Raw genomic sequence first — 26,653 nt, 5'->3', positions numbered from 1 at the left:
TTGATTCCAGACAATGAGCCTGGAATCAATGTCAATGGTTTAAACATAAATAATATCAAATATGCAGATGATCTCATCATCCTTATTGCAAGAATCCCAAATGAACTACAAAGGTTGATAAACAAGCTAAACAACCTGTAAAACATATGACATGACAATAAATATACAAAAGACAAAAGTGATGAAAGTAAGGAGGAACAGAACTACCATCAGCCAGCCTAAATGGAGAACAAGTAGACAACTTCATATATCTTGGATCAAAACTAACAGAAACAATATATGAACACAAAACAATCAAACACAGAATAGCAATAGGATGGACCACCATGGGAAAATTAGAGAAAATCTGGAAAACAAACACGATATCTAAACAAGCCAAAATCAAATTATATGAATCAATAATTATACCAAGTCATCTATGGAACAGAAGCATCGACAGTTAAAAAAAAAAAAAAAAAAAAAAAGAGGAGAAAAAACTGCTGGCATTTGAAATGAAATGCTTAAGAATAAATAGAACAAGTTGGATAGAAAAGAAAACAAACAGCACAGTCAGACAAGAATTATTGTATAAAAAGACAATAATAGAAAAAATTAGAAAACAACTGAGATGGTTTGGCCACACTGTATGCATGGACACAGACAGACTTCCTAACGTCCTAATCAATACTTTCCAACTGAAAAAAGAAAACCAAGAATTACCTGGCTGAAATTAATAAAGAACATTTCGGGATGCAGAACATATAAGGAACTTTTTTGAATAGCAAGGAATAGAGAAGACTGGAAGATCCTGCTCGAGGGAAGACTCAACCCATCTCTAGATGGAAGAGAATAAGATTTTATCCTCTAATATAGCTTTATTCCAAATTTACGCTGATGGATGAATTATAATTACGGGAATACCTTGTATAGCGCGGTTAATTGGTTCTAAGAAGCATCTGCGCTATGCAAAACTGTGGTGTTCGAGGTCTATTTATAAAGATTTTCAATTTAATTTGTTTATTACAAAAATTTAGGATAATAAAAATGAAAAAATGTTATTTTTATTAACTAAATAACAAATAAAATCCTTTTAAACTGATATAAAAGTTGTAGAAAACAAAACAAATATTGCTTCAATTTTAGCATACAGTAATTTACTTTTTACTAAAGTAGTCTTTTAGTGTTCGTTGAACCATCCTTATCTTCTTTGTCTCTTCAAGTACTAGATCTGTAGCATTTGATGGCATTATTGAGACTTTGTCTCACTTTGATGCTTCTTTCCAAATTCGGGTCGGCATTTATGAGAAAATCGGAAGCTTCGTCAATTTTTCTCACAAAAGCTGAAAGGTCAGCAAAGGAAAATTCTTCAACCATGACATCAGTGGGGTCATCTTCTGCTTCATAGGCTCATTGTTGTTCCAACTCCTTTTGGAGTTGGAACAACAATGATCCCATCATCCAGATCAATCATTTGAATGAGAATCAATACATTCGTTCACATTGTTACAATCTAAACTTCTAAAACCAAGATCTCTGCCCATGTGTTGCAAAGATAACAAAGTCCTTTGAACAATGCGACAAGATATTATGCCATACAGCTTTCATGTTGCTTTGAGTCACTTCTTGCCAAGATTCATAAATATTTTGAATGGCATCTTTTATGTTAAATTTCTTCCAGCTTTAATAGCTTGAGCAAAAGTTCATCTTAAATAGTAAGCCTTGAAAGTGGAGATAATGCTTTGATCCACCTGCTGCAGAATTGATGTTGTATTTGGAGGAAAAAATGAATCTTGACATTTTCATCTAAGTCAGTCAATAGAGTTGGATTACCTGGCACATTGTCTAATAAAAGCAAAATTTTGAAAGGAATATCATTATTTTTACAATAGCTTTTAACTTCAGGGCAAAAACAAGTTTTAAACCTGTCTTCGAAAATTGAACGAGTCGCCCACGCTTTTATATTCGAACGTCAATGAACATGTAAATTGTTCTTTGTAAAGCCCTTAAGAGCTCTTGGGTTTTCTGCTCTGTACACTAACAGTCGCTTCAATTTTAAATCACCTGATGCATTACCTCCTAGTAAAAGTTTCAATCGGTCTTTTGACACTTTGTATCCAGCTTATGTTTTTTCCTTCTCTGCTAGAAATGTGCACGATGGCATTCTTTTCCAGAACAAGCCAGTCTCGTCAACGTTAAAAATTTGATAATCTGTGTAGCCTTCCTTCTCAATAAGCTCCTTCAATTCAGTGGGAAATATTTCTGCAGTTTTAGTGTCAGCACTTGTGCTTTCACCTTACATTATGGAGTCCCATATGCTATTTGAAATTGTAGAATCACCTGGGACTTGCTATAAAAGTTTCGCTGGTTGTATCTCTGTATCTCCATTTTATTTTATTTTGTCATATAGACTTGTGAAATAATTGCTAGTGTAATAATAACCACTTTAGATCAAAACCAGCGTTGTTTAAAACCGTGCTAGGTATTCCTGTATTCTTATTGTTTATTGTATTCACTTAGCATTCATTAATTGATGGATTAATTAACTGCATTAAGGAGGTTTTCCTGTATATACTTGGAGGATTTATTGAGCCATTTTTTATATCTTAACTAATGGGTGAAAAGGGAAAGGCCTAAATTAACTTGGTCGAGAATGACTATCTGTAAGAAACATCTCAGCCTTTGTGTCATGAGGCACAAAAATAGGATAACTTGTAGTAAGTACCCACCTCTGAGACTTATTATGGAAAGATAGCACACATTTATTCTGAAAGATTCAGAGCCACACTAATATTAGACACAATCTAACAAACTACATTTGATGACTGGTATGTGGATCTATTGCTGCTGTAGATTATACCTGATGTGTAATAGGTTTGTTACATGTCAGATAAAAACATATTGGACTAGCCAATATCTTTTTATTGGCTAGTCCTTTGAGCATAGTGCTATTCTAATGAAAATTCACTTTTGTAAACTATCCAGTTTAGTTAAACAAACCATCTCTGTTGGCTCTAAGTTTGCTGTAGTAAACATAGGCTAATTTTAAGTTTATTCTCTAAGTCACTCCTTTGTTATGTTCATTCTGAGGATGCTGTCAGATACTATAGTAAAAGCTCAGTGATAAAACTGTTTTAGTAAATGCAGAGGTATATTAGAAGGAAAGCAGTCCAAATCCAATTCTTTTTTTTTTTTTCAGTTGTGCTTAGCTTCATGTACGTGTGTTCCACAAAATCATTTTTCTCGTTGTTTTCATGTATATATATTTTTTAAATTACTTCTCAGTACCTGTCAATATTATACTATCTAACTGCATACTTTTGCATTAAAAAAATAATAATAATATTGCAAATTGACATGAACGGGGTTTGGGAAATCCTGATTTCCTTTAAGTAACATAAAACAGGTATTTCATTGATAATAAGAGATGAAAGTAATACATTCATATTATACCACATAGGCTAGCATTCCTGCATAATTTTAATTTGACCCCCTTTCTTATAAGTTGAATTGTCCAAAACCACTGCAATATTAAGATGGATTTTTTTCTTCCCCAGAATGATCAGGAGCCCGAGCAATTCCGAAAACTTTTTATTGGTGGTCTTGACTACAAAACAACAGAAGACTCTTTGAAGGCGCATTTTGAACAGTGGGGAGAAATAGTGGACTGTGTTGTCATGAGGGACCCTAACACTAGAAAATCTCGTGGTTTTGGATTTATCACATACAAAAAAGCTCATATGGTTGATGAAGCACAAGCTGCACGACCACACAAAGTAGATGGACGTGAAGTAGAGCCCAAGCGTGCTGTACCACGTGAGGTAAGTGGCATATTTGTAAGTGATGTGTGTGTGTCGATATACTTGCATAAAAATCTAGATTAACTTTATGCTTTTAGTGATATATGGAAAAAAATAAATCACAAATATATATATGCTGAAGGGGTCATACAGCATAGTCTGATAGCAGTATAGAAGATTTATGTTATTGCTAACTTTCTCGGCAATTTTTCTCCAATTTAGTCTTCTCTGTTAGTATTTGAGTGTTTTCAAATCTTATAATTCGGTTTTCTAATACACTAATAACTGCCTTAATCTACCCAGCTCTTGGTCTTCCTCTGGAAATTTTTCCTAGAATTCTGGTGTCAAACACTTCTGTTATAAGCAGTATAGAAGATTTATGTTATTGCTAACTTTCTCGGCAATTTTTCTCCAATTTAGTCTTCTCTGTTAGTATTTGAGTGTTTTCAAATCTTATAATTCGGTTTTCTAATACACTAATAACTGCATTAATCTACCCAGCTCTTGGTCTTCCTCTGGAAATTTTTCCTAGAATTCTGGTGTCAAACACTTCTGTTATAATGCTATCTGTTCACTTGCCTAATTTTCTATAATCAGATGAGTGAACAGATCAAGTATTTTACTTCTGACCCACCTCTCAGAGCCATAAGTGAAAATTGGTATGAACACTGCAAATTTGTGTTTTTATCTCTCCCTTATTCCATATAAATTTATTCATTTGATTCACCAGCTTATCAGTTTTGCTTACTTTGTTATATATTTCCATAGACAATAAATGAAATGATACATTCATGTTGTGATATCTCATACTGTGACATTCTGGCATAGTTTTGGTTTTGGGCTTTATTCTCTCCCCCTCCAACATCCCCCAATTAGTTGAATTGTTCTGAATTGTATATATAACATAAATTCTTTCACTAAAAACACATGAAATTTTGCAAAACAAGAAAGATTAAAAAAATGTAATAATGCTTCATCTAACCATGCAATTGAAAATAAATATGCATATAGAAACTGAAAGATTTCGAAAACTAACCGGATTACTTATGTGAATATGTTCCTTAACATCAGAGTTGCCTTAGCTTGCACTACTTAAAAAGACAAGTGCTGCCGAGCTGTCCGTATATTTGCCTTTTATTAGTTCTTTTAAGGTTTTACTAGCTTGACAGCTGTTTTGAACTGTTGGTGATCAGACAGAAACTATAAAATGACAAGAATCAATAGCAAAGCAATTCAGAGAATTATATTTTTCACAAATGAACAGTAGTTGGTGCTTTAGAGTAAGTATCAAAGAGCCTAAATGTAACAATCTTTATAACTCTTTTTTTTTCAGTGTTATAAATTAAACAGATCAATCCATATGTTATGCACTACTTATGAAACTTTCCAAGTTGTTTAAGTAGGGCCCACTAAGGTCCTACTTAAGAAACTCCCATGCTTCTTTATGCAAAATTCTCCAAGTTTCTATGTACAGTGCATTTATGTTTGGCTATGAAACAAGCATGTGTCTTTAATTTCTCCTACTTCTATTTATTTTACATTGCCAGATTGAAGATTTAGGAACTTCTTTGAAAAAAGGAGAAAAGTATAATATCATTGAATTTTAACTATAGAACTGAGATGCTCCAATTTGAAATGAGTGAGATTGAAATTGGGGATGCTGTGGATCCATTCATATTTTATAGACAAGTGTCAAAATAATTAGAAGCTTTGAAAATGTACCAAGAGTTTGTGAGACTATTACCTTCTCAAAATTCATCTACACCATATGCACTTGCCTACCCCTAAAAGCAAACTATTCCACTCGTTGTCCTGTGAGAAAAAACCTAGCTCTACCCCTTTCTTGACTGCGAACAAACTTAACTTCCATGGATGTCCCTGTGTTCTTTCCCAACCTTCCATGTAATCAAAATTTTCATCAGGTGATAGATATCCTATACCATCCATTCAAAAGTTTAGATACCTCTATCATATCACCTCTCTCTCCTGTTAACCAGAGTGTAATCCACATACTTACAATCTGTCCTTATAATCTAAATCCCATGATCTGGATATAATCTTTATAACTCTTCTTTCCACAGCTTCTTTATCCCCCTTGGATCCCAGGAGACGAAATCTGTGCACAATAATTCAGGCGTGGATTATGATCTATTTAGCTTTCTGGCATAACTTCATTACTGCATTGAATGCATTTTTGTCTTTCGACTTGTAAGTTTTGTGTTTTTTTCAACCTGATCAGTTTGAAGTTTTGTGTTTCAGACTAGTGATGCTTACTCAATGCATTAATTTAAGCAGAATACAGGATGTGTACAGAGTTGGTGTTCTTTAAATAAGTGCAAGGCAACTCGGATTCCACTCTGGTTTTTATTTCATTGATAAATTTTTGAAACTTCACTTTCTTTTTACATTTAGCTAATAAAATACATGCATTCATGATATCCTCCATTTAATTTTAAAAAACAATAGGCATCAAAATCAGAGGGGAAAAATGGCACTTATTTTAAATTCTGAAATTTAGAGGATAATTGTGATGTATGAAAATGAATTTTTCAGCATTTTTTGGAGTACCATATGCCTGATAAAATAAATCTGAAAAACGCTGAATAATGAAGCAAATATTTCGCACATCCCTAAATATTATAATTGAGTTTGTTATTGGAAGCTGACAGTAGTTAAAAAGATTATCTAATTTAGTATAGCATGTCTTTCATGCGTTAGATCTTAAATATCCCCCAGCAGGGAATGTAAGAACTAACAATCTTCCTTTCTTTTAGTGTTGCACGGTGATCAGCATTCATTTTGGAAATTATAGATTTTACATCCGTGTTATAAATAACTACATGTAACCCCGTATAACGCGGTCTACAAATTTTAGTAATCCTTTATCTTTTCATAGTTTTCAACGCACAACTTAAAAAGTAATTTTATATATGGGTGCATGTATAATTACATGCACCCATATCGTGCATGTAATTATAAACAGCGAATTTATATTAGAGGAAGTACCTTTTAGCACACATGTACGTCAATTGTTTACCGTATAAAGTGCTTATTGTTGAAAATTGTTTTTGTTTTCTGCCAGGAAAGCGTATTAAAAATCATAAGTGTGTTAATCTTAAGCTGAGCACTTTATTTTTTATTGTGTTACATATATGATGGGGTTTTTTTTTTTTTTTTTTTTTTTTTTTTTTTTTTTTTTTTTTTTTTTTTTTTTTTTAGATGTGAAAAATTTATTTTTATAGTAATGGCCACTTAGAGTGCTTTTGCGATATGGTTGAAAACGAAATTAGTAAATTAATTGATGGGGAAATAGATTTAAATGAGGAGTAACTATTACAATTAATAGAAGACATTGAAACGAGGAAAGTTCTGTCGAAGATGCTGATTGCGATGAGTTCAGTTTAAAGAAATTAGAAAGATTTAACTTGGCAAGAAAGCTATTTTATGGATAAAGATCTCTCAATGGAGCTCTCTGGAAAATTCATGAGACATTGGATATTTGTTTAGCTCCATATTATGAACTTAATAAAAAAATTGCAACATAGTGGTAAGCAATGTCTTATTACTGACTTCTTGATAACTAAACCAGCCGAAGTATGCAATGAGAATTATACAAATGATCAAGAGATTTCAAGTGATGACGAGTCCGTCCACTCGTAAATAAAGAACATCTACGAAATGTTAGATTATATTATATTAAATTTTTAATATAATATAATTTAATATAATATAACTTTATTAGGTTATATTAAATTATGCATTATGTGCAATGAAGTTTATGTACAACTTATATTTTTATAAGTGTACGCTATGTATTTTGTTTCATAGTTTGTTTTCTTAACTTACATGAATTACCTGAATTAAATAAAAATATTTTTTTTGTTGAACATGTTATTGTTTATATAATTTTTTTTAAAAAAAAAATGATTTTGGAACCTAACCTTACTTTTTCTGTGTGATCTGAGTCTCGCATAACGTGACATTTCTATGGAACCTAACATCTGCGTTATACGAGTTTACATGTATTTTAATTTCCTTCATATTTACTTCATATTAATTTCTACCTTCATATTAAGGTCATCATCTAATTCACCATACTAGCTTGTCTTCCTCTTTCATCCACTAACTTTTTTCAAAATATCTCTCACTCACTCAAAGGCTTCAACTTCTGTTCACAAAACATATTAACATGCTTTTTTGATATTCTTGTGCACATGCATGTCACCAATGTTCTCTAAACTTTGCACTCTCCCTTTATTGTGTGTGTGTGTGTGTGTGTGTGTGTGTGTGTGTGTGTGTGTGTGTGTGTGTGTGTGTGTGTGTGTAAAACATCAAGAATATGCAATTTGTCAGTTTTATATCATCTGATTAATTATTAATTTATACATTACAAAATAACCAAGGTGTTGTGAAAATTTCAGGATTTGTGAAGTGTTCCGTAGTTGAAAAAAGTTTGAGAAACACTGTACTAAGTAATTGAATTTATTAGCTTTCTGTCATTAATTTTCTTCCAAATTAATCTAATTTGTATATGTCTTACTTTAAGGTCTTAATAAGGGAAAATAACTGCATCGATAATCAGTATATGCAAATTAATTGGTAGGAATTTAATTCCTACCACCATGGGATTATTAGATGGTAGAAAGACTCGCAAGAAATCGAATGTTTTATTAACCCTTCTGCTTTAGTGACCAAATACTTCAGATTACTTCTCACAGCTAAAATGCTAATATAGTTGACTTTGACTATAGCAAAAGCATATTGGGAAATTGGAAGAATGTTTTAGAGGCCATTGAAAAAACCTAGAATTAAAGGAAAGAGTACTGTAAAGATAGAGAAATTATGGAAACTAAAGTTATATTTTCTGGATGTCTAATATTTACTTGCTAATTGCTAAATGAAAGGCATTGACATAGCAATAATTGCATATGCTTCTGTTTTTGCCAAAAGTATTCCATGTGAAAGAACCAGATGGCATAGAATTATTTATTAAAATGCTAGTTTTGTGAAAATTCTTGTCTCATATCAGGTTGCTTTTCTTCTGAATATTTTCAATCACTATTAGAAATTTTTTTGCTAGCATTAGAGTAGTCGATAAATTATTCTATCCCATTTGGTTCTTTTATGTAGAAAAATTCCAGCAAAGCATTTCTAATGATGAGTAGAGAAATGCAATCTGGAGTAGATGTCAGTACTTGAGGTAGAAAACAACATTAGAAATATGAAATGTGGAAATACAGCTGGAGTAATGGCATTCAAACAAAAATGCTTAAATATTGAGGCATGAAACTTTTACAGTGGATACATTGTGTAAGACTGAATTCTGGATTATTGGACTGCATCTCCTGTAGTATTATCTACAAAAAAGAGAGGGTGGGGTGGAACTGATTGAGAATTACAGAAATTTCCTACTGAGAAGTATTCTAGTTAAAATTTATGTAAGTGTGCTTGAGATGAAGCTGCTGAACACTACAGAAGACAAACTTGAACATGCTAGGTTCAAGCCAAATAGAATAGAGGTTACTAAGATCATATTTTCACAATTGAGACAACTAGTTGAGAATTGATTAAGTTTTGAGTTTGAAAAAGGCATATTACAAGGTGCCAAGAGATGCTGTTTCAAATGTTCCAATTACGTGTAAATGGATATATCAAGCAAACCTGTAGTCTGGATATGATTTGCTCAGCAGTTAGTTGAACAAGTTACAGAAAATAGTTTAGTAAAATCAGGTGAAGGCAGGATAGCATACTATCTCTAATGTTATTTGTATGTATCTCCAATTTTGATATCATTAAACATATCAAAATTGGAGGTTAATCTGAGCACTATTTTATGCAATAATGTTGCACTGTTGAAGAAATACAGTCCGAGTCTGCAGGATTTCTTTAACTAAATTGAGTAAGTGCTATAGAAATTTTCAGTAAAAATTTGCAGGAACACTAAAAACATGAGCTACATCCTATTGAGGAATTATAGAACAAGTCTAAAATAAAACATTGTAGGTATTTAGCATTAATTTTACTGAGTTTGGAAATAAACAAGACAATGAGCAAAGATGGTATGGCAGAGAATCAACTGAATAAGTTTATGTGGAATGAGAGAAATTGATCAAAACATTAAAAGAGCTATATACAAACCATCTAAGTTATGGATCTGAGAGTTCGGTTAGAATTGAGACTTAAAACAGCAAATTGGAGACCACAGATATTAGATTAAATTAATTTCAGAAAAATGGCATGAACAGGTGGCATTAATAGCAGATTCATTACAAACAAATATGTTATGTGAAAGTACTTGCTAGTATTTAGTAATATGAGCAGGGCTAATTCTGAACAGAATGAGAACGAATAGTTTGGAGTACATTATGGCAAATTAATCTGAGACATTTTTTTTAGCAAACTGTAACGTTGTGTATGAAATTGAAGACTGGATAATAATACCAAATATATTCCTTTTTTTGCTTGCTTGTTTTAGTTTTATATAGTTAATGATGAAAAAAAATTTTTTTTTTTTTTTGTTTTTTATAATAAATAGAAAAATGACAGTATTACTTAACCTGTTTGTAATGTATTACTGGGAAAAAGTATAATTTTTTCATAATCTTTTAAAAATTCTGAAAATATTCCAACTAATTTTTGAAATTAGCTTTAATGGGATAATTGTATGTTTAACTTGACGTTCTGTCATATCAGGAGTTAAAAATGGCCAAAATTTGCGTGTGCACGCGCGCACACACACACTGTTATGACAATAGCATCATCTTTTGCAGTTCCCCATGTATTAATTTTTTTTAAATAATACTAATATGTGAATGAAAAAGCAGTTAACAATAAAATACAAATTCTGAATAAGGCAACTCATAATCCTAAAATGTATTTTGAGGATTAAAGAACCTGAACCCCCCCCCCCCCCCCAGACTTATTCCATTTATATGTGAATCTCATCCAACACAACTGTGTCATTAACACACCACAAATCAGCTATAAATATTTGCTCTATTGAGCAAGTATATAAGTAGGAATTAAAATTATCAACAATACTTTCCTAAATATGGTAGAGTTTTTTACTGTAAGCAAAATTCTTCACAAGAACTGCATCTAAAAATAAACTAGTTTGCATTAAAACTGTAGCCATCTCATAAATTAAAGGGGTATTGGATAAAATAAATAGATGGTACCTAAATAAAACCTTATGCCACTTTTTAAATCTACAAAATTAGATAATTCAAGTTCTCCAAGGATCTCTTTCCTTCTTGGTCCACCATGGAGTGAACATGTTCATGTAACATGCATTACGTTGGTGAAACTGGACCGCACTATTCCTATCCAGAAAAAGGAACATAAACAATACCTTGAGTTTAGTGACTATTGTAAATCTGGCCTTTGATCATTCCTGGTATACTTACTATACACAGAATTGACTGGAAGGGCACCTGTTACATCATACCAAAACTTGGTACGAGCACAAATTTAAAAAAAGTGTGAAATTCTAATCAACAATGATTATTGTTTTAAAAATCTCAAAACTGTATACATATTTGACCTTTCTAACTTTTTCTGACAGATAATAATTAGGAGTGCAGTACTTCAGAATCTTAGCCATGATTCGTTAATAGCAGACCTCAGTCCTTTTAAAATACTGATTAGGCTATTTCGGGTCTCCAGTAAGCAGTGCACTAAATGATTTCACACCTGGCAAATTCTGTCACCTAAAGGTTTTCACAAACATCCTGGCCATAATGGATTTGAAACCACCACAGTTTGCAAGAGAGTAGTGATATATTCTCAATCAACTAGAATGTCACGTTCATTATATTTTTTTGCTAGTGTCCTGATTATATATTTAAATCATCATATGAATGCTATGAGTAGAAAGGCAAGAAATATATTATTTTTATTCATAAAAGTAAATATAAAAAGGGTTAATTTCATTAGTATTAAGCCTTTGGTTGATAAGCTGAAACTCCATGTGGGAGGGGATAGAATAGTTTACTATTCTATCCCCTCCCACATAATAGTTTACCATCTTTACCAAACAGTTTGAAAATTGTTTAGTAATGATGGTATCTATCAGGCGAAATAAAGTTAGGTTTCAGAACTAAAAGATATTAATGGCATTTGACTGGAAATATATAAATATGTTATGTAATAAGAATGTGTATGCTTTACTGGAGAGAAATTACCATTGAAATGCACTTTGAATGATATCAATATTATTATTATTAAGAGAGAACTCTGGGGAGTCGTATTCATCGAGGAAAGCCACGTGCTGCAATCTGGAGATCTTGTTCTTAAATTCATTCACACTCCATGCACACACAACATCCAATGGTATTGCTTCTAATCATGCACCACTTTTTGAGCGAGAAAAAACTCTAGATCTCATCCCCAGATGACTTGAATCCAGTTAGAATGGAGACCTATTATTGTAGTACTTGTACAGTATTTCATGCACCAGTGAGTTTGAAGTCATGCAAGATTGAATTTATCAAATGAAATGCATGGTGGGGTGTTGTTACAGACCGGTGTATCGGTTGCTAGTGATGAAGAAATTAATTACCAAAGAGACTATAGGCAATGGAGACTTTAATTATCCAAACATTGATTGGGTAGCAGTAAAATCAGATTTGATTATAGTATCAGAAGGTGTTTCAGTTAAAGGCATGATTATTCTGCATCCACGTGGCAGCCATCATGCAGTACTCGAGAGGTGGATTTGATTTGTGGTTAAGTTTATGAATATTCCATTCAGAAAAGGTTGCATGGTTGACTACAAAGCAAGAAATTATGACCAGCTGAGGAGTATTCATTCTGAGTTCAACACAATTGTATTGTTTGCTGGATGGGAAGAATATCAACAGTACAGTCCATGGGAAGCATTTAAAAAATACTTAAATGATGCATTATTAGAATGTGTCCTGACAGTTGGAAGAATAAATAAGGTAGGAGTCAAATAGATGTGTATCTTATTAATCAAGGGATTTCTAAGAAAAGGAAATTGCGGAAGGAATACAGTGTGCATAAGGATGATGTCCGTTATGAAAATTATAAGCAGCAGGTCAGAATCGCACTGTCGTATAAAAGCTAAATGTGAGTGAAAAGAAATGGGCTCTGCAGGCTAAAGATAACTCCCAAAGCATTCTATCGATATGTTGCAGGTTAAAGAAAGAATGAATGTGAAAGAATAACTGTTGAATGGTGATGGGTGCAGAAGAGGTTGTTCAACTAATGAGAATTTTGCTAATCTATCAACCTAGTGTATGCAACTAGTGTATGAATTTGCTGCTGCCTCTTCACTGGATGAAGAAACTCAGTTGTATGAGAAGTTAGAGCTACTGCACGAACTGAATAATAATTCAGCAATAGGGACTGGTGCAAACAGTTCATATGCAACACATGAAAACTGTTTGCAATTTATATTGTTAACTGGAGAAATTAAGCCACATGATAAAGATTTCTGAGTTGTGGCTTAACAAGGAAAGATTCTTAATATTGCTGAAAATGTGATTCTAATTTTGTTTTAGAGAATGGATATATTTTATTATTTATATATTTTAGAGAATGTAATATATTAGAGAATGGAGAAGATACATAGTTTACATAATTTTTAACAGAATAAGGTATTCAGAAAAGATTTACTAAGTGTGAAGGGATAATCAAATAATGAAAATTAGTTTGATTTTATCTATCAGAAGTTTGGGTGGAAGTATATGAAGTTATTATTTTGCTCTGAGTATCCATGAGATTGATAATAGGAGTAGTTACTTGCCAAGCCTGGCTCATCTAAACTATATGATAAAAAGTTGAGGAGATTTAACATAAAGAATATTAATTTTTTACTCTTAGGCTTTAATATTTGTGGATTAGTCTTCAGTTTTGGATAGAAGTGGATGGGAACATTTGTAATAATGGACAATAAACTGAATCTTTAGGGAATTTTGCATTTGCTAACAAACTTTTCACGGAATATTTTGGGCAGTGATTGCCATCTGTGGTAATTTTCAAAGGCAGTTTTGTTTTTTATGAGTTTATATATCTTGGGAATAGGGACAGGATAACCTAATTCTCTGGGGATAGGAAGTAACTCCATATAAAAGTTGATAATTGGTTTACAAGGTCTATTAATGCAGTTATAATTAAATTTCAAGTATATTTCACTGTTCTTTTAGTTTGGACATCTTGTTTTTTTATTGCATGTGATCAAGTCTAAGATAGCTATGTCAATCATTGCCTTTTAATAATTTCTTTTTTATTTTATTTATTTTTTTGCTGAAGTTCCTGTTCTTATTTGGTGGCTGTTTAAGATCTTCAAACTGTCTCAAAATATATGTCCAATATCTAGTCTCATTTTTCTGCCTTTGCTGTTGAGAGTTATTTAATATCCATCTTAACAATATACATTATATCTGTAATTGATAAAGACAAGTAGAATTGCACAATGAATGAATTGGTCATTCAATTTTTTTTTTTTTTTTTTTTTTTTTTTTTTTTTTTTTTTTTTTTTTGTGGTGGCTTTATTTATTTACTATATGAGTAAAAATACAAATTATCAAAGCTGCAGATTCGCAGTTCAGTTAACAGTTGATGGAACTATTTGAGAGGAAGGAGCATGCTTTGAGGCATAGCCTGCACAGTAGCACCACACATGCATAGGCATGACTGAAATGTCTCCACAGATGTGATTGGCACGGTAGCCTTGTCCACTGTATATTTCTTTATTCAGGCACTTCTAGTGGTGTCAAGAAAGTCTGAATCCTGAAACTGACAGTTGGGTCTGATCAGATGTACTTATATAAGACGTTCCGACTTGTGTTACGAGCCAGGTGGGAGATGTGAAAATAAGGCAACGAGGTGGGGAGATATCAAGATTTTGGGAAGGTTGATATGATTTCTGATTTTATTTTTTGATGATAGCTTCTCTTCTGAATCTTGGAGGAGTGATGTAGAAAAGGACATGCAACCATTGGAGAGCAGTAGTCCTGTTGATACCAAAGATAGTTTACATTGTTTTGTTAGCTATGTATCATCAAGTCACATGGAACTTCAGCTCTAAGCTGGCAAGCAATATTCTGCCATTGGGAAGACCAGAGCCAAGACTGTGCTGGTCTAAGGGTCGAAGCATTATAACCCCCAATCAGTGAGACTTGTTTATTGATATTGTTCCTGGCAGATATATGTAACTCAGTTTTATTCCAGGTGCTGTATGTGAGGCAGCAGTCAAGTGTGACATTAAGGTAGCGAGTTCTGTTACAGAAGTTTTTTTCTTTTTTCTGTGGGCCTTGTGGTTATTGAGGTCGAAAATCTAAAACTGCAATTTTAATGGGATTAGGAGATGTAGCTCAGGTTTCAAAGTGCTTTTACGCTGAGCTCAGATCTTTTCTGTGTTTCCTCAACTTTGGCTGTTGGAGAGATGTCACTTCTATAAGATGGCTTCTATTTTTGGAGAAATCCTAGAGGATAATCTTTTCAAGAAGTTTTTAAAGAAGACAGAATAGTGTTATAGAGCAATAGTTATTAGGGTTGTCAGTTGGGTTTTAGTAAGGCTATTTTTGATTCATGCCTAATTTTTGCAACTTGTTAATAATTTATTATTGAGAAGAACTAATTGGATAGCCAGGTTTTTGGCTTCAAGCCACGATAAGTGAGGAGATCAAGAATGATGTCAACAACAACAGAAACATTACATGTTTTGGTTACTTTGAGGGTCTCATCAATTTAATCTAGAGTTACTGGATTGGAGTTTGTTGTGGATGTAGGACATGCCTACATAACATTTTTGTAGAGATGATGGTAAATACAATAAAGTGTTAATCATATTGCCTCCTTATCTATCACTCTGAGGCAGGCAGTCTATCAAATTCCAAAAATTGGGTTAGTGCTGCTTAACGTAGTCCCAAAGGGGGAATGCGCTAGGCAGATATTTAATATAATTTTTAAAAAAAATTATTTTTTAAACGATTGTATGTCTTACTTGCATAATAGGGTGGTGATTGTAGAAGTAAAGGATTGCCGTGATGTAGTTTTGAATATTAGAACCATTAGTAAAAGGAGTTTACAAGTATAAATAAATAAATTTTAAAAAACCTACGTTGAAAAAATTTTTTATTATTGCAAATATTTTTATCAGAAATTAGTAGGCCATCAATGTATCAGCATAATCACAAGGTGAAGCTAGAACAAGGAATGTAGAGGTGACACACATGCTGGAACTCCACCATAAGGAGTCCAACTCAAACGCAGTTTACTGCACAACCACTCTCACCTGTTGCACAGCCAGATTCCTAGCTCCCTTACAGGCCACACATGAGCTTCTGTGAAAAATTCATCAGAATTTCTGACAGATTGAAAAAAAAACTACGCTAAGTCTAAAAACATGGTCAGTTATGATATCCAGTCTTTATTTACCATACCTCTGGCTGTTGTCGACTGTTATCAGAAGAGTTCCCTCTAGACAGTTGACCTGTTTCACCCTGTCTTGCATTCAGATGTGCAGAAACCAGTTCTACAAACAGATTAATTAAACTGCTACCTCTTTGTCATTTGCACTTCCCCATTTTTACCTGGAGCATCTTGAAGACCCTATTCTGTTCTTTCCAACCTGTGCCTTCCTTTTGGATATGTTATGTGGATGGTGTGTTGGCCTATCAGCAAAGCTATGAATAGGATTGGACAACATTAGAAAAGGTGATTTGATATACAGGGGAAGAGTTGGTGAAAGCATGTAGCCTAATGGTATTTTGCATTGATGGGAAAAATCCCATGAAAGGGATGAGGACCATCCACCATTACATGTAATGATGACCATTGCTGAAAATCTGCTTATAAGGGTATTAAAGAGAGCATAAGATCATAACTAGGAAGAACCAGACTTAATCGAACTTTGGTAATATCAAGAGCAATGACTTGAGATTAGGAGGCCTACTACAGAACAAGAATGGCTATCCATATTAATGATTACTAATTAACTAATTGGTCTCCATTTAGCGAATTTGGTTGTTGAACCCTCTGCATCACTTGTGAGTATTGAAGCCAAGTAATTAAGGTGATGGTTTTATCTTCATTTTTGGAAATACACAGGATAAAAGCTTGCCTTTAGGCTGTTTGATAGATGTCAGATGAGTGTAACACTGTAAAAGCAATATAAGATGGATGTTAGTAGTTCCAAAGCACAAACTCTTAGTTTCAACTGGAGGAATGCCATCAGGGTATGGGGGACTTGTTAGTATCAAGACTATTAAGTGCTTTTCTGATGTCCTGATGTAAGATCATAGTGTGGATAGTTTGGGGAATAGTGGAAGATTTGCCTTATGGATGCGAAAAGGTCTGTCATCTGTTTGAAAGCTGGTTTCATATGGAGGTGGCAGGGTTTTTCATCTCCCAAAACAGGCAAACCAGCCAGAAACACACACATTTACAGCTGTTGCATTAGCTATTCATAACTGTAGTTTTTTTTTTAAGGATACTACTTAAAAGCCACAAAAAAGAATGTGCCATTACATACAATTGTAAATGTCACTGATGCACCTACCCCCCCCCCCCCCCCATCTTTTTTTTTCTTTTTTTTTTTCTCTTCTGATGATTCCATTCTGATTTACGATGAAGTCGATACCAACACTAGAAGACCACATAAATCAGAAAAATTAAACAATATCTCATCATTCTTTCCCAAAATTAACAGGATACATCCATGCATCAGCTTCACTATAGAAGAAGAAAAGAATGGAAAATTAGCATTCCTGATTATTCTCCTTTCCTATATCCCATCTGGAATATTTACATGAAACTTCCTTTACGGGCCACTGCATAATAACAAGATTGAGCCCATCACCCATCTAGGCATCTTCAAATCTGTACTCAACAGAGCACATGTTATCTGTTTCAATTCCTAAGCTCTTCAACAAAAACTAAACACCATCCAGTGCATTTGCAAAGATCCTGAAAAGATGGTTCAGTCCCTACATCCTTTCCCTATCAAAAAAAAAAAAAAAATCCTGGTTATCATCAATGAAAGATAATAGCCTCTTCCTGGTGTTTACCAGGTTCAGTGCAAGTGCCTATTCCTCCACTTTCAACAAACAGGGTGTTCAGGTGGAAAATGAGTACAAGACCACCAATCATTATATCAGTAATGAAACTGAAAAATATGACCTTGCTCAGCATGGAGTGGACATGGACCAAGATATACGTCTGGATAAATATTCACTTTTTACATTGGTGCTATTTGAGGTTTGAGCAATTATTTAAATAGAGCACTGCAGGACTTGCACATTGCCAAAACTTAAATCGGATTAACTGCCTATATGCCATGCTGTTCAGTCATTTTATTTATTTAAATTCTGTTAAATTTAGAATGATTTTGAAATTTAAATTTCTAAATTTAACAGACGTCAATAGACATCATGCCAGTTGGGGTGCTAATGTTCTTTGTTCTAGCTTCCACTTTTGACAAACAGTGCTTCCATGGATGCACCATTGAAAAATGTGTACAATAATTTTTTAAAAAAAATTATTTATTCTTCTGAATACATGTATCTAATAATTACTCTCACAAGTGCCATTAAAAATTAGCATTAACTTGTGCTGTATTTCATTTTAGGATTCTGGAAAACCTGAAGCCCAGGCAACTGTAAAGAAAATTTTCATTGGTGGCTTAAAGGATGATGTTGAAGAGGATGATCTCCGGGATTATTTTAATGAATATGGAAAAATTATGAGCATTAATATTGTTACAGAAAAAGGTAGTGGTAGGAAAAGAGGATTTGCTTTCATTGAGTATGATGATTACGATCCAGTTGATAAAATAGTGTGTAAGTATCCCTTCCAATTTTATCATTATAATTCATGTACTATGTGGTGGTGGGTGGTGCAGTCCTCATCAGGGTGGCTTCTAGATCCACTTGTCACTCTTTTATACTTCATTGTCGAGCTTCTTCCCTATATTTTCTTAGCCTTCAAATCTTATCTCACTCAAATCCCAAAGTTCTAAGTTGCTAGTTCTTCAGACTATCCTTAACCATTCTTGTGGGTGTTTTTTTAGGGGATGGTAAACTCCATGTGCAACTAGCTATCTCACATTCTGCTAAAAAAAAAAAAAAACGTTTATTTCAGCAAAATATATGCCATCATCCACTAGAATCAAGCAAGTTCCACTCAGTGGGCTTGTGTATCATCTTTATAAATCCATTATGGAAGCACTTAATGGATTCTTTTACTACCCAGTTAAATAAATGTACAGTTTAGTGTTGCAGATGCCTGACATCCTAGCTTCTAGAACTAGTAGAGTAAGTTGTAATTATTTCATGCAGGATAAATGCTAGACCCTTATATTCAACTTTCTTTTGAGGAGTGCAAGCAAAAGATACAAACTTAATTCTTATTTTTAATTTTTCCTGAATATTATTGAAAGAGTCATACCTCTCATTATTGGAATGGTCCAGGAATATTTGCAGACCCCTGTACCTAGTCTTCATAAATACTGTTACAACTTGAACAGTGCATAAACCTTTAATCATCAATAAATCATTTGCAACTTTCATCACATACAAACCACATGTATAACGTGCATACAGCAGCACTTGATGTTCGAAATGTCCCCATTTTGCCTTCATGCATGCCCGAAGTCTGTGAGGCAACATCAAATGCAGCACTCACAACATACAATGGAAAAGCTGCCACTGCTCGTCCAAACACACCTTTAGGCTGAGGTGTTAATTCCTGTTGGCTAATCTCTCAAGCTCTGACCACAATTTGAAAGCCAGCAGTTTCAGATCGCGACTGAATGTTTGTGTGGTCCACTGCCTACCATGAAACAATGTGTTCAGGGCTGTACCACAGGTTCCAGCAGCGTCTTGATGTACTCTGGTAGACTTTTTTTTTTTTACTTGACTTTATAACTTCTTTCTCACAGGAATGCAACTTGGATATCCCATGGTATGTCATCTCCAATCAAACCATTGCTGACGTAGGGTGATGATATCTCTGAATCCTGGGTGCTATGGCACATGCTGTGTGACCATCTGGGTTATATAACTGGAGAAAATCTCATCTGTGAAGAGGATATCTGACTGTTGTTGGCATACCACTGGAAAAGTATCTTTGCTTCACCCTCTACTGCATGTCATGGTGTTGGGAAGTGTCCAGTAAAACAACGATAGGTTCTCACCCCCAGGTCATACACATTTCATCATTCTCACAGGATTGCAGTGGCGGCAGGCTTCATAGCCCTCACAAGCTATTCTGTCCTAATGCAGCATGGTTGGCCTGTTCTTAGGCAGTCATATACGTCTTGTATCATTATAACAGTTAACAGTCTGATATACAAACATCCTACTGAATCAGAGTTTTTAGCATGTTGCAAATAACAGGTCTATTCCAACATTACAAAGTGCTATTACCACTACATTTTCATAATCTACCCACTGTATTTTAACCCATATAGCTATACAACTCTCTCTCTAATGATAAACACGTTGGCTACATATAGCACCACCAAAGGAACCCAGCTTATGCAATTCTGTGGGCAGTGCAAGGGGATTGTGGAAGATGGCAACTGTAACTGTGAGAAAAAAATTCCCAGAATGTATATGTAAAAACTATTTGATTACCTGTAGGTTATTGTCATCTTCACAGTAATTTTCATGTGTGGCAGTGCTACCATTGTTCATAACATTTCTGGAACTTATCTTCTGTCATCACATGACATTGGATGTCAGAAAGTTACTGGGTTAGGAAACATGTTAAGATTCAGACATTTAATGTTTAAATTTTATTATTGGTAGTTCTGTTTATCATTTGGTCATCCTATAGAATATTTTGTAATTTAAGCCAAAATAACATTTAGTCTCTTGCTCAGTCAGTAACAGCGATACCACTGGTTGGAAATAGCTTGGTGTGTGACCCTTTATTAAGGCTTTTAACAAAAGATTTGATATCAAGGTAAAAGGATTTTTCATCTTGTAAGATTTGCCAGAGAAAATGTGCAATTCAAATACAAAAAACTACATAGTTTAGATTAAACAAACCTATCATAGCATTTGAGGTTTATATAAAAGCTAAGTTGGCCATTGAGCGTAAGATGCAAAGTAGGGTGGAATACATTAGAACATATTATGTTTCTTCTCTTACTTCCCTTCATCTTATGATATATCTTATTTTAACCTGTGCTTAGTCATCATCATCATCCTTTTGGGGATTTAGACCTAGTGAGCTGTTCCTCTTTCCATCTTTTTCTTGGTCATCCCTGAAGTCTATATCCTCCAACTGGGTGGTATCAGAGTATTGTTTTGAGTAGTCTTGAACTGTCCATTCTTTTCATGTGTTCAGTCCACCTCTTTGGTATTCATATAATTTGTTATACGAATGCCAATATTGAGTCTATTTTTAGTTCTTTATGCATTTCTGTGTTGCTTGCTGTCCATTACAAGAATTTAATTTCTCTAATTTCTATTCTTTTTTCCCCTTCATTTTAATGGTGTCTATAATTGATTTCTGTACAGTATAGAGGTCTTGCCAAAACTATGCTTTAGGTTTGAAAATATTATTGATCATTCCTGTTATCTTTAGAAATTTTGATGTCATTGTCAGCTTTTGTATATGATACAGCATATTCAAGGTGTTTGAAACAGTTCATTTGTTCTAAAATTTTATTTTCAATCACGATTTTACTTTTGACTGAGAATGATCCTCTAAAATCCACGATTTTTGTTTTTCCTGTTGCTATTTGCATTCCAAATTTTTTTGTGCTTATGTTTAATGCTTATATTAATTTTTTGAATTTATTTTCACTTCTTGCTATGATTATTTGGTCATTACAAACAAAAGTATAGTTCTACAATTCAGTTTAAATGCCAGTTTTATATTTTTTCTTCTATTTCTTTACTATTTTCATCTATATAGATATTAAATAACAATGGTGATATGCTTAGTAGGAATTAAATTGCAGTTGATTCAGTATAAGCAAACATCAATATATAACAACAAAAAAAATCCACTTACTGTAACTACTTACCATCATCAAATTCCTGATATCTACCTTCAATGGGTGTACAGGGTATAATAGTACTACATGAAAAAATTACATTACCAACTGCCTATCTACAATTTTCCTCCAAATTAGTCTGTTATCTCAAAGAACCAGCTGTAATATCAAAGGGAGATTACAGCTGGTTCTTGCTATAGGAAACTTGTAGAAACCACAGAAAGTCTGTTAAACTTCCTTTTAAAATAGTATGGTCACTGTGGCAGCTTGTTTATGACGTTTTTGGTAGGTAGTTTGACATTGTCAGAATCCAGGAATGTGTTAGCAGAGCTAATCTCAGGACTTATGAGAGAGGAAAGATTAGCAAAACAAGTGTTCTCTGCCAGTTGACAGGAAAAAGACCCAGAGGAAGACCAAGATATAGTTGGATTGATACAGTAAAAACTGGCTTAGAAGGTAGAAGTATAAGATCTGATAATGTTGGAGTCTTATACTTCTACCTTCTAAGGCAATTTTTACTGTATCAATCCACCTATATCTTGGTCTTCATCTGGGTCTTTTTCCTGTCAACTGGGCAGAGAACACTTGTTTTGCTAATCTTTCCTCTCCCGTCCTGAGATTAGCTCTGCTAATGCATTCCTGAATTCTGACAATGTCAAACTACCTACCAAAAAAGTCATAAACAAGCTGCCACAGTGACCATACTATTTTAAAAGGAAGTTTTAACAGACTTTCTGTGGTTTCTACAAGTTTCCTATAGCGAGAACCAGCTGTAATCTCCCTTTGAAATATTGATCCTTATAGTATGCAATACTGTACTAAATGCAGTATTGTTAATTTAATATGTTCATTTTTTTATTATTTGATGTAATTTTTTTTTCTCTCCAGACAATACTGGGGATGGGCTAAAGATTTTTTTTAACTATTTTTTATATAATATGGCAACTATGCTCCAAAGCTGAAAATTTTCAAGCCATTTCAGGCATCCAATAAGCAGTGGTGGTGGTGGTGATGATGATGATGAAATTGATCTCCCACATACAAGACAAATCATAACCAATCATGTCTGTTCCATGATTCAAATGTTAGAGTGGATTACTTCAGTCACTTAACTGTGCTGAACTATCAGTTTCATTTATTCTTGGTGAAATTTTCACATTAAATGGCTCTGTATTACTTTCACAGCAAATAGTCACAAAAATTAATGTTAGATAACAAATTTATAATTCTAAGATTAATTCATTTTTTCAGTATTTAGTGTTGGAATGAAATCAGTTTGCAGTATCTGGCAATTGTGAACTCCTTTTTCTGTAAGAGGGAAGAGCATTTCATAACATTCAGAAGTAGCAGCAATAGTTCACTGATTACATTTTGACTAGAAGAAAACATCTTAAGGCAGTAACAAATTGTAAGGTAATCCCAACAGATCAGGTGGCTCAGCAACACCAGCTGCTTGCGCAGACTTTATCAAAGATAAGAACCTTTGGAAGCCATGGGAGGACGAAAATTAAGTTTTGCTTAAAAGAAGAGGGTGTGAGGAACCGTTTTAGGGAGAAGGTATTAGCTGGACTAGAAAGTATACAAGACTGGTGGAGACATAATTCAAATGTAATTCTAAGCTGTGCAATTGAGGTGCTTGGTGAAACATTCGGAAAGATTAGAGAGCAGAAGGAGGGTTGGTGGTGGAATGATAATGTACAAGATGCAGTGACAGCTAAGAGGAAGGCAAAGCAGAAGTGGGACAAGTCCAGAGTGGTGGAGGACAGAGAGAAAAAGTGAGAAGCCAAGAGTTGCACAGGCGAAGGCCATGGCATATGAAGACCTTTATGATCAATTAGGAATAAAGGAAGCTTTATCGATTGACAAAATGTAAAAATAAGGCATCAAAGAACATCGTACATGTGAGGCAGATAAAAGACTGGAGGAAGGGTATTAAGGAGGGACGTGGATATAAGAAACAGAGAATATACTTTGCAGGGCTTTTGAATGAAGAAAATGCAAGGACTCACAGGGAAGATGGGAAGCCTAATGAGGGGATGGTGCAGAACATTAGTAGAGTGGAAGTGAGGGAAGCCATAAAGAGGATGAAGAATAGAAAATTGGTAGGCCCTGACAGGATCCCAGTGGAGGCATGGAAGGCACTAGGGGAGTGGGAATTGACCTGCTGTGGGACCTGTTCATAAAAGTTTGTCAACAGGAAAATATACCTGAGGAATGGAGGGAAAGTACTCTTGTCTCCATCTACAACACTAAAGGAGATGCCCAAGGCTAAGAATTACATAGGAATAAAGTTGCTGTCCCACACAATGAAGATCCTAGAGAGGGTTCTTGATGGAAGACTGAGGAAGAAAGTGGAGATTGCAAAGGAGCAATTTGGCTTCATGCCTTGTCGATCGACGACAGATGATGGAAAAGTTTCGAGAGAAGCAACGGGAGCTACACCTCGTTTTTATTGATCTGGAGAAAGCGCATGATAGAGTGCCAAGGCAAGAAGTCTGGAGGTGTTTGAGGGAGAAGAAGGTACCAGAGAAATATGTCAGGTTCCAGGAGATGTATAGAAATGTGAAGACAAGTGTTCAAATCTGCCTGAGAGAGAAACAAAGTTTTCCAGTGACAGTTGGCTTGCATCAAGGGTCAGCATTAAGTCCGTTCCTGTTTAATATTGTGATGGTGGAGGTGAGAGAAGATACACCTTCTTGGACTATGTTGTATGCAGAATCAAGAGAAGTGGCAGCTAAGCTGGAAAGTTCTGGAAGAGAGAGGTATGAGGCTGAGCAGAAGTAAGACAGAGTATATGTGTTGCAATGTGGATGGCAACCAGGAGACAGATCTAGAGCTGGAAGGAGATGTCATCAGGAAGGTCAGTGACTTTAGATACTTAGGTTCAACAATGAAAGAGGATGGTGAGACCGAGAAGGAAGTGGGATGCAGGATGGAAGAACTGGAGGGAGATGGCTGGAGTGCTATGTGATATGAGGATGCCGATCAATCTAAAGCAAAATCTACATCTACAGGACAGTAGTGAGACCAGCTATGACATATGCTATGGATACTGTGGCCCTGAGGAAAAATAACATCAGCAGAATGGAGGTAGCGGAAATGAGAATGCTTAGGTGGATGTGCGGTGTGACCATAAAGGATCGTCTGAGAAATGACTATGTAAGGGGAATGGTGAAAGTTACGAACTTAGGAGCAATGATACAAGACTTGTATCATTGCTCCTAAGATGGTTTGGTCATGTGATGAGTGGGGAGGAAGAGTATGTGGGAAGAAAGGTCATGCAGGTGGATGTGCAGGGGAGGAGAAAACGTGGACAGCCAAAGAAGAGATGGTGGAGGAGGACTTGGATGTGGCTACAGCCCAAGACAGGCGGTTGTGGAGGGGACTCACCACAAACAGCGACCCTGCTTAAATGGGAAAAGCTGCAGAAGTGTTGGAATCAAATCACTGGGTTATGAGTTAAATAGGATAGGACTTGATAATCTTATTTTGCAACAGCCTTAGTCCATACTTATGAATGAATTTAATGGACACAACACTGTGTAATAGTGCTAACATAAATGCACGAGGTCATATCAAGAAATGAGTGCTTGACAGTCACAACCTCTGCATTCTTAATAATGAATTAGTACTTTCTTTCATATCCCTACACACTTATATTCTGCAATTTCTTATGTGCTCTCCTTAAAATTTTCTGCTGCTTGTTAGGATGCTATTTTTACTGTCTTTACAGGAAACACAATTACCCATGTGGAAAGTGGGCAATGATTATGGGAATATTCTTTTTCCCTCATGTAAAATTTAATGCTGATTCAGTCTATCAATGAATTCATTGTCAGGCAGGAGAAGCCTCACTCTAAAAACATCTAGATTTCCACTCTCTCCAAAGCCTTGATGGAACCCAGAGTGTTAGGCAGCTAGAAAGAATCAATATCAAGCTTAATAGCTTTTAAATGTGATTATTCAAAAGCACTTTATATAAGACATCAGTCATAAACATCTTGGATCCAATTTACATGATCGATTAATCACAACTAGTGCAATGCAGTACATGTTTTGCATCCATTAAGAAATGATAAAACACCTATCATATTCTATGGATCTCCTTCTCTTAATATACAACAGAATACTTAGATGCATTCTTGAATTCTTTGCAGAAGGCAGTTGTCCTTACAAGGACAACTGCCTTATGCAAAGGTTACTGCCAGGCACTTCTCTGGTATTTTGAAAGCAATGAACTTCTCTACAATACACAATGTGGCTTTCATACATACACCTTTCTTAACTTTTTATCATTTGGTCTGTTTAGAAACTTGTATAAGAGACATGTTCCTGAAAAAATGGCAACATCTGTTTCCAGTGTTCTTTGACAGGAAAAAGCTGATGACACAGCCTGGAGGTATGGCATATTAAAATACCTCTATAACCTAGGTCTCAGAGGACACCTTCCTGTATATGTTAAAAACTTTGTCTGCCTAAGTCTTCTAATTCACAGTGAAAACTAGACTCTGGATATATCATCAGGAACAGGATGTTCTCCAAGACTGTGTTAATTGTGACACTTAAGACAATCACTGAACAGCTACTTTCCACTCTAGGCAATGCTCTATACATTGATGACTTCGCAATTTGTCATTCTCATAACAGGATGGTAATTTCAGCAAGCAGTTGTCTCTTTCTGTGGGCTGTTAACAATAATAATAGAGCAGGTTTTCAGCATAGAAAAATGTCTATACATTTCTGCTAAAAGCACACTCTTCACCATGAACCTGAGTTAAGAATGTGACAAACTGTTAATTCCAGTAGCAACAGAAGCCAAATTCTTGGGACTTACCTTTGAAAACTTGTCCATTTATAACCTCTAATTAAGATACAATAGCATTGAATCTCCTTTGCTCTC

The 26,653-nt window shown here is 34.5% G+C and overlaps 1 protein-coding gene across 4 annotated transcripts in view; it reads left to right on the top strand.

Annotated features, from left to right (window-relative positions):
• Positions 1–26,653, top strand: part of LOC150100187 (heterogeneous nuclear ribonucleoprotein A1-like) — a 203,991-nt gene that overhangs the window by 37,408 nt on the left and 139,930 nt on the right. For all 4 annotated transcript variants that reach the window (XR_016549263.1, XM_090403029.1, XM_090403028.1 and 1 more), the window contains exons 3-4: positions 3,534–3,797; positions 18,373–18,583. Coding sequence is in view for 3 of the 4 variants with exons in the window: in XM_090403029.1 (XP_090259155.1) it covers positions 3,534–3,797; positions 18,373–18,583 (475 nt within the window). In the remaining variant the exon portion in view is untranslated. The remainder of the gene's footprint in view (positions 1–3,533; positions 3,798–18,372; positions 18,584–26,653) is intronic.

Source organism: Typopeltis vanoorti, chromosome 13 (assembly GCF_054136105.1).
Source record: "Typopeltis vanoorti isolate ZY-2024b chromosome 13, IOZ_Tvanoo_1.0, whole genome shotgun sequence".
Classification (NCBI taxonomy): domain Eukaryota; kingdom Metazoa; phylum Arthropoda; class Arachnida; order Uropygi; family Thelyphonidae; genus Typopeltis; species Typopeltis vanoorti.
This window is presented reverse-complemented; position numbering and strand designations above follow the sequence as displayed.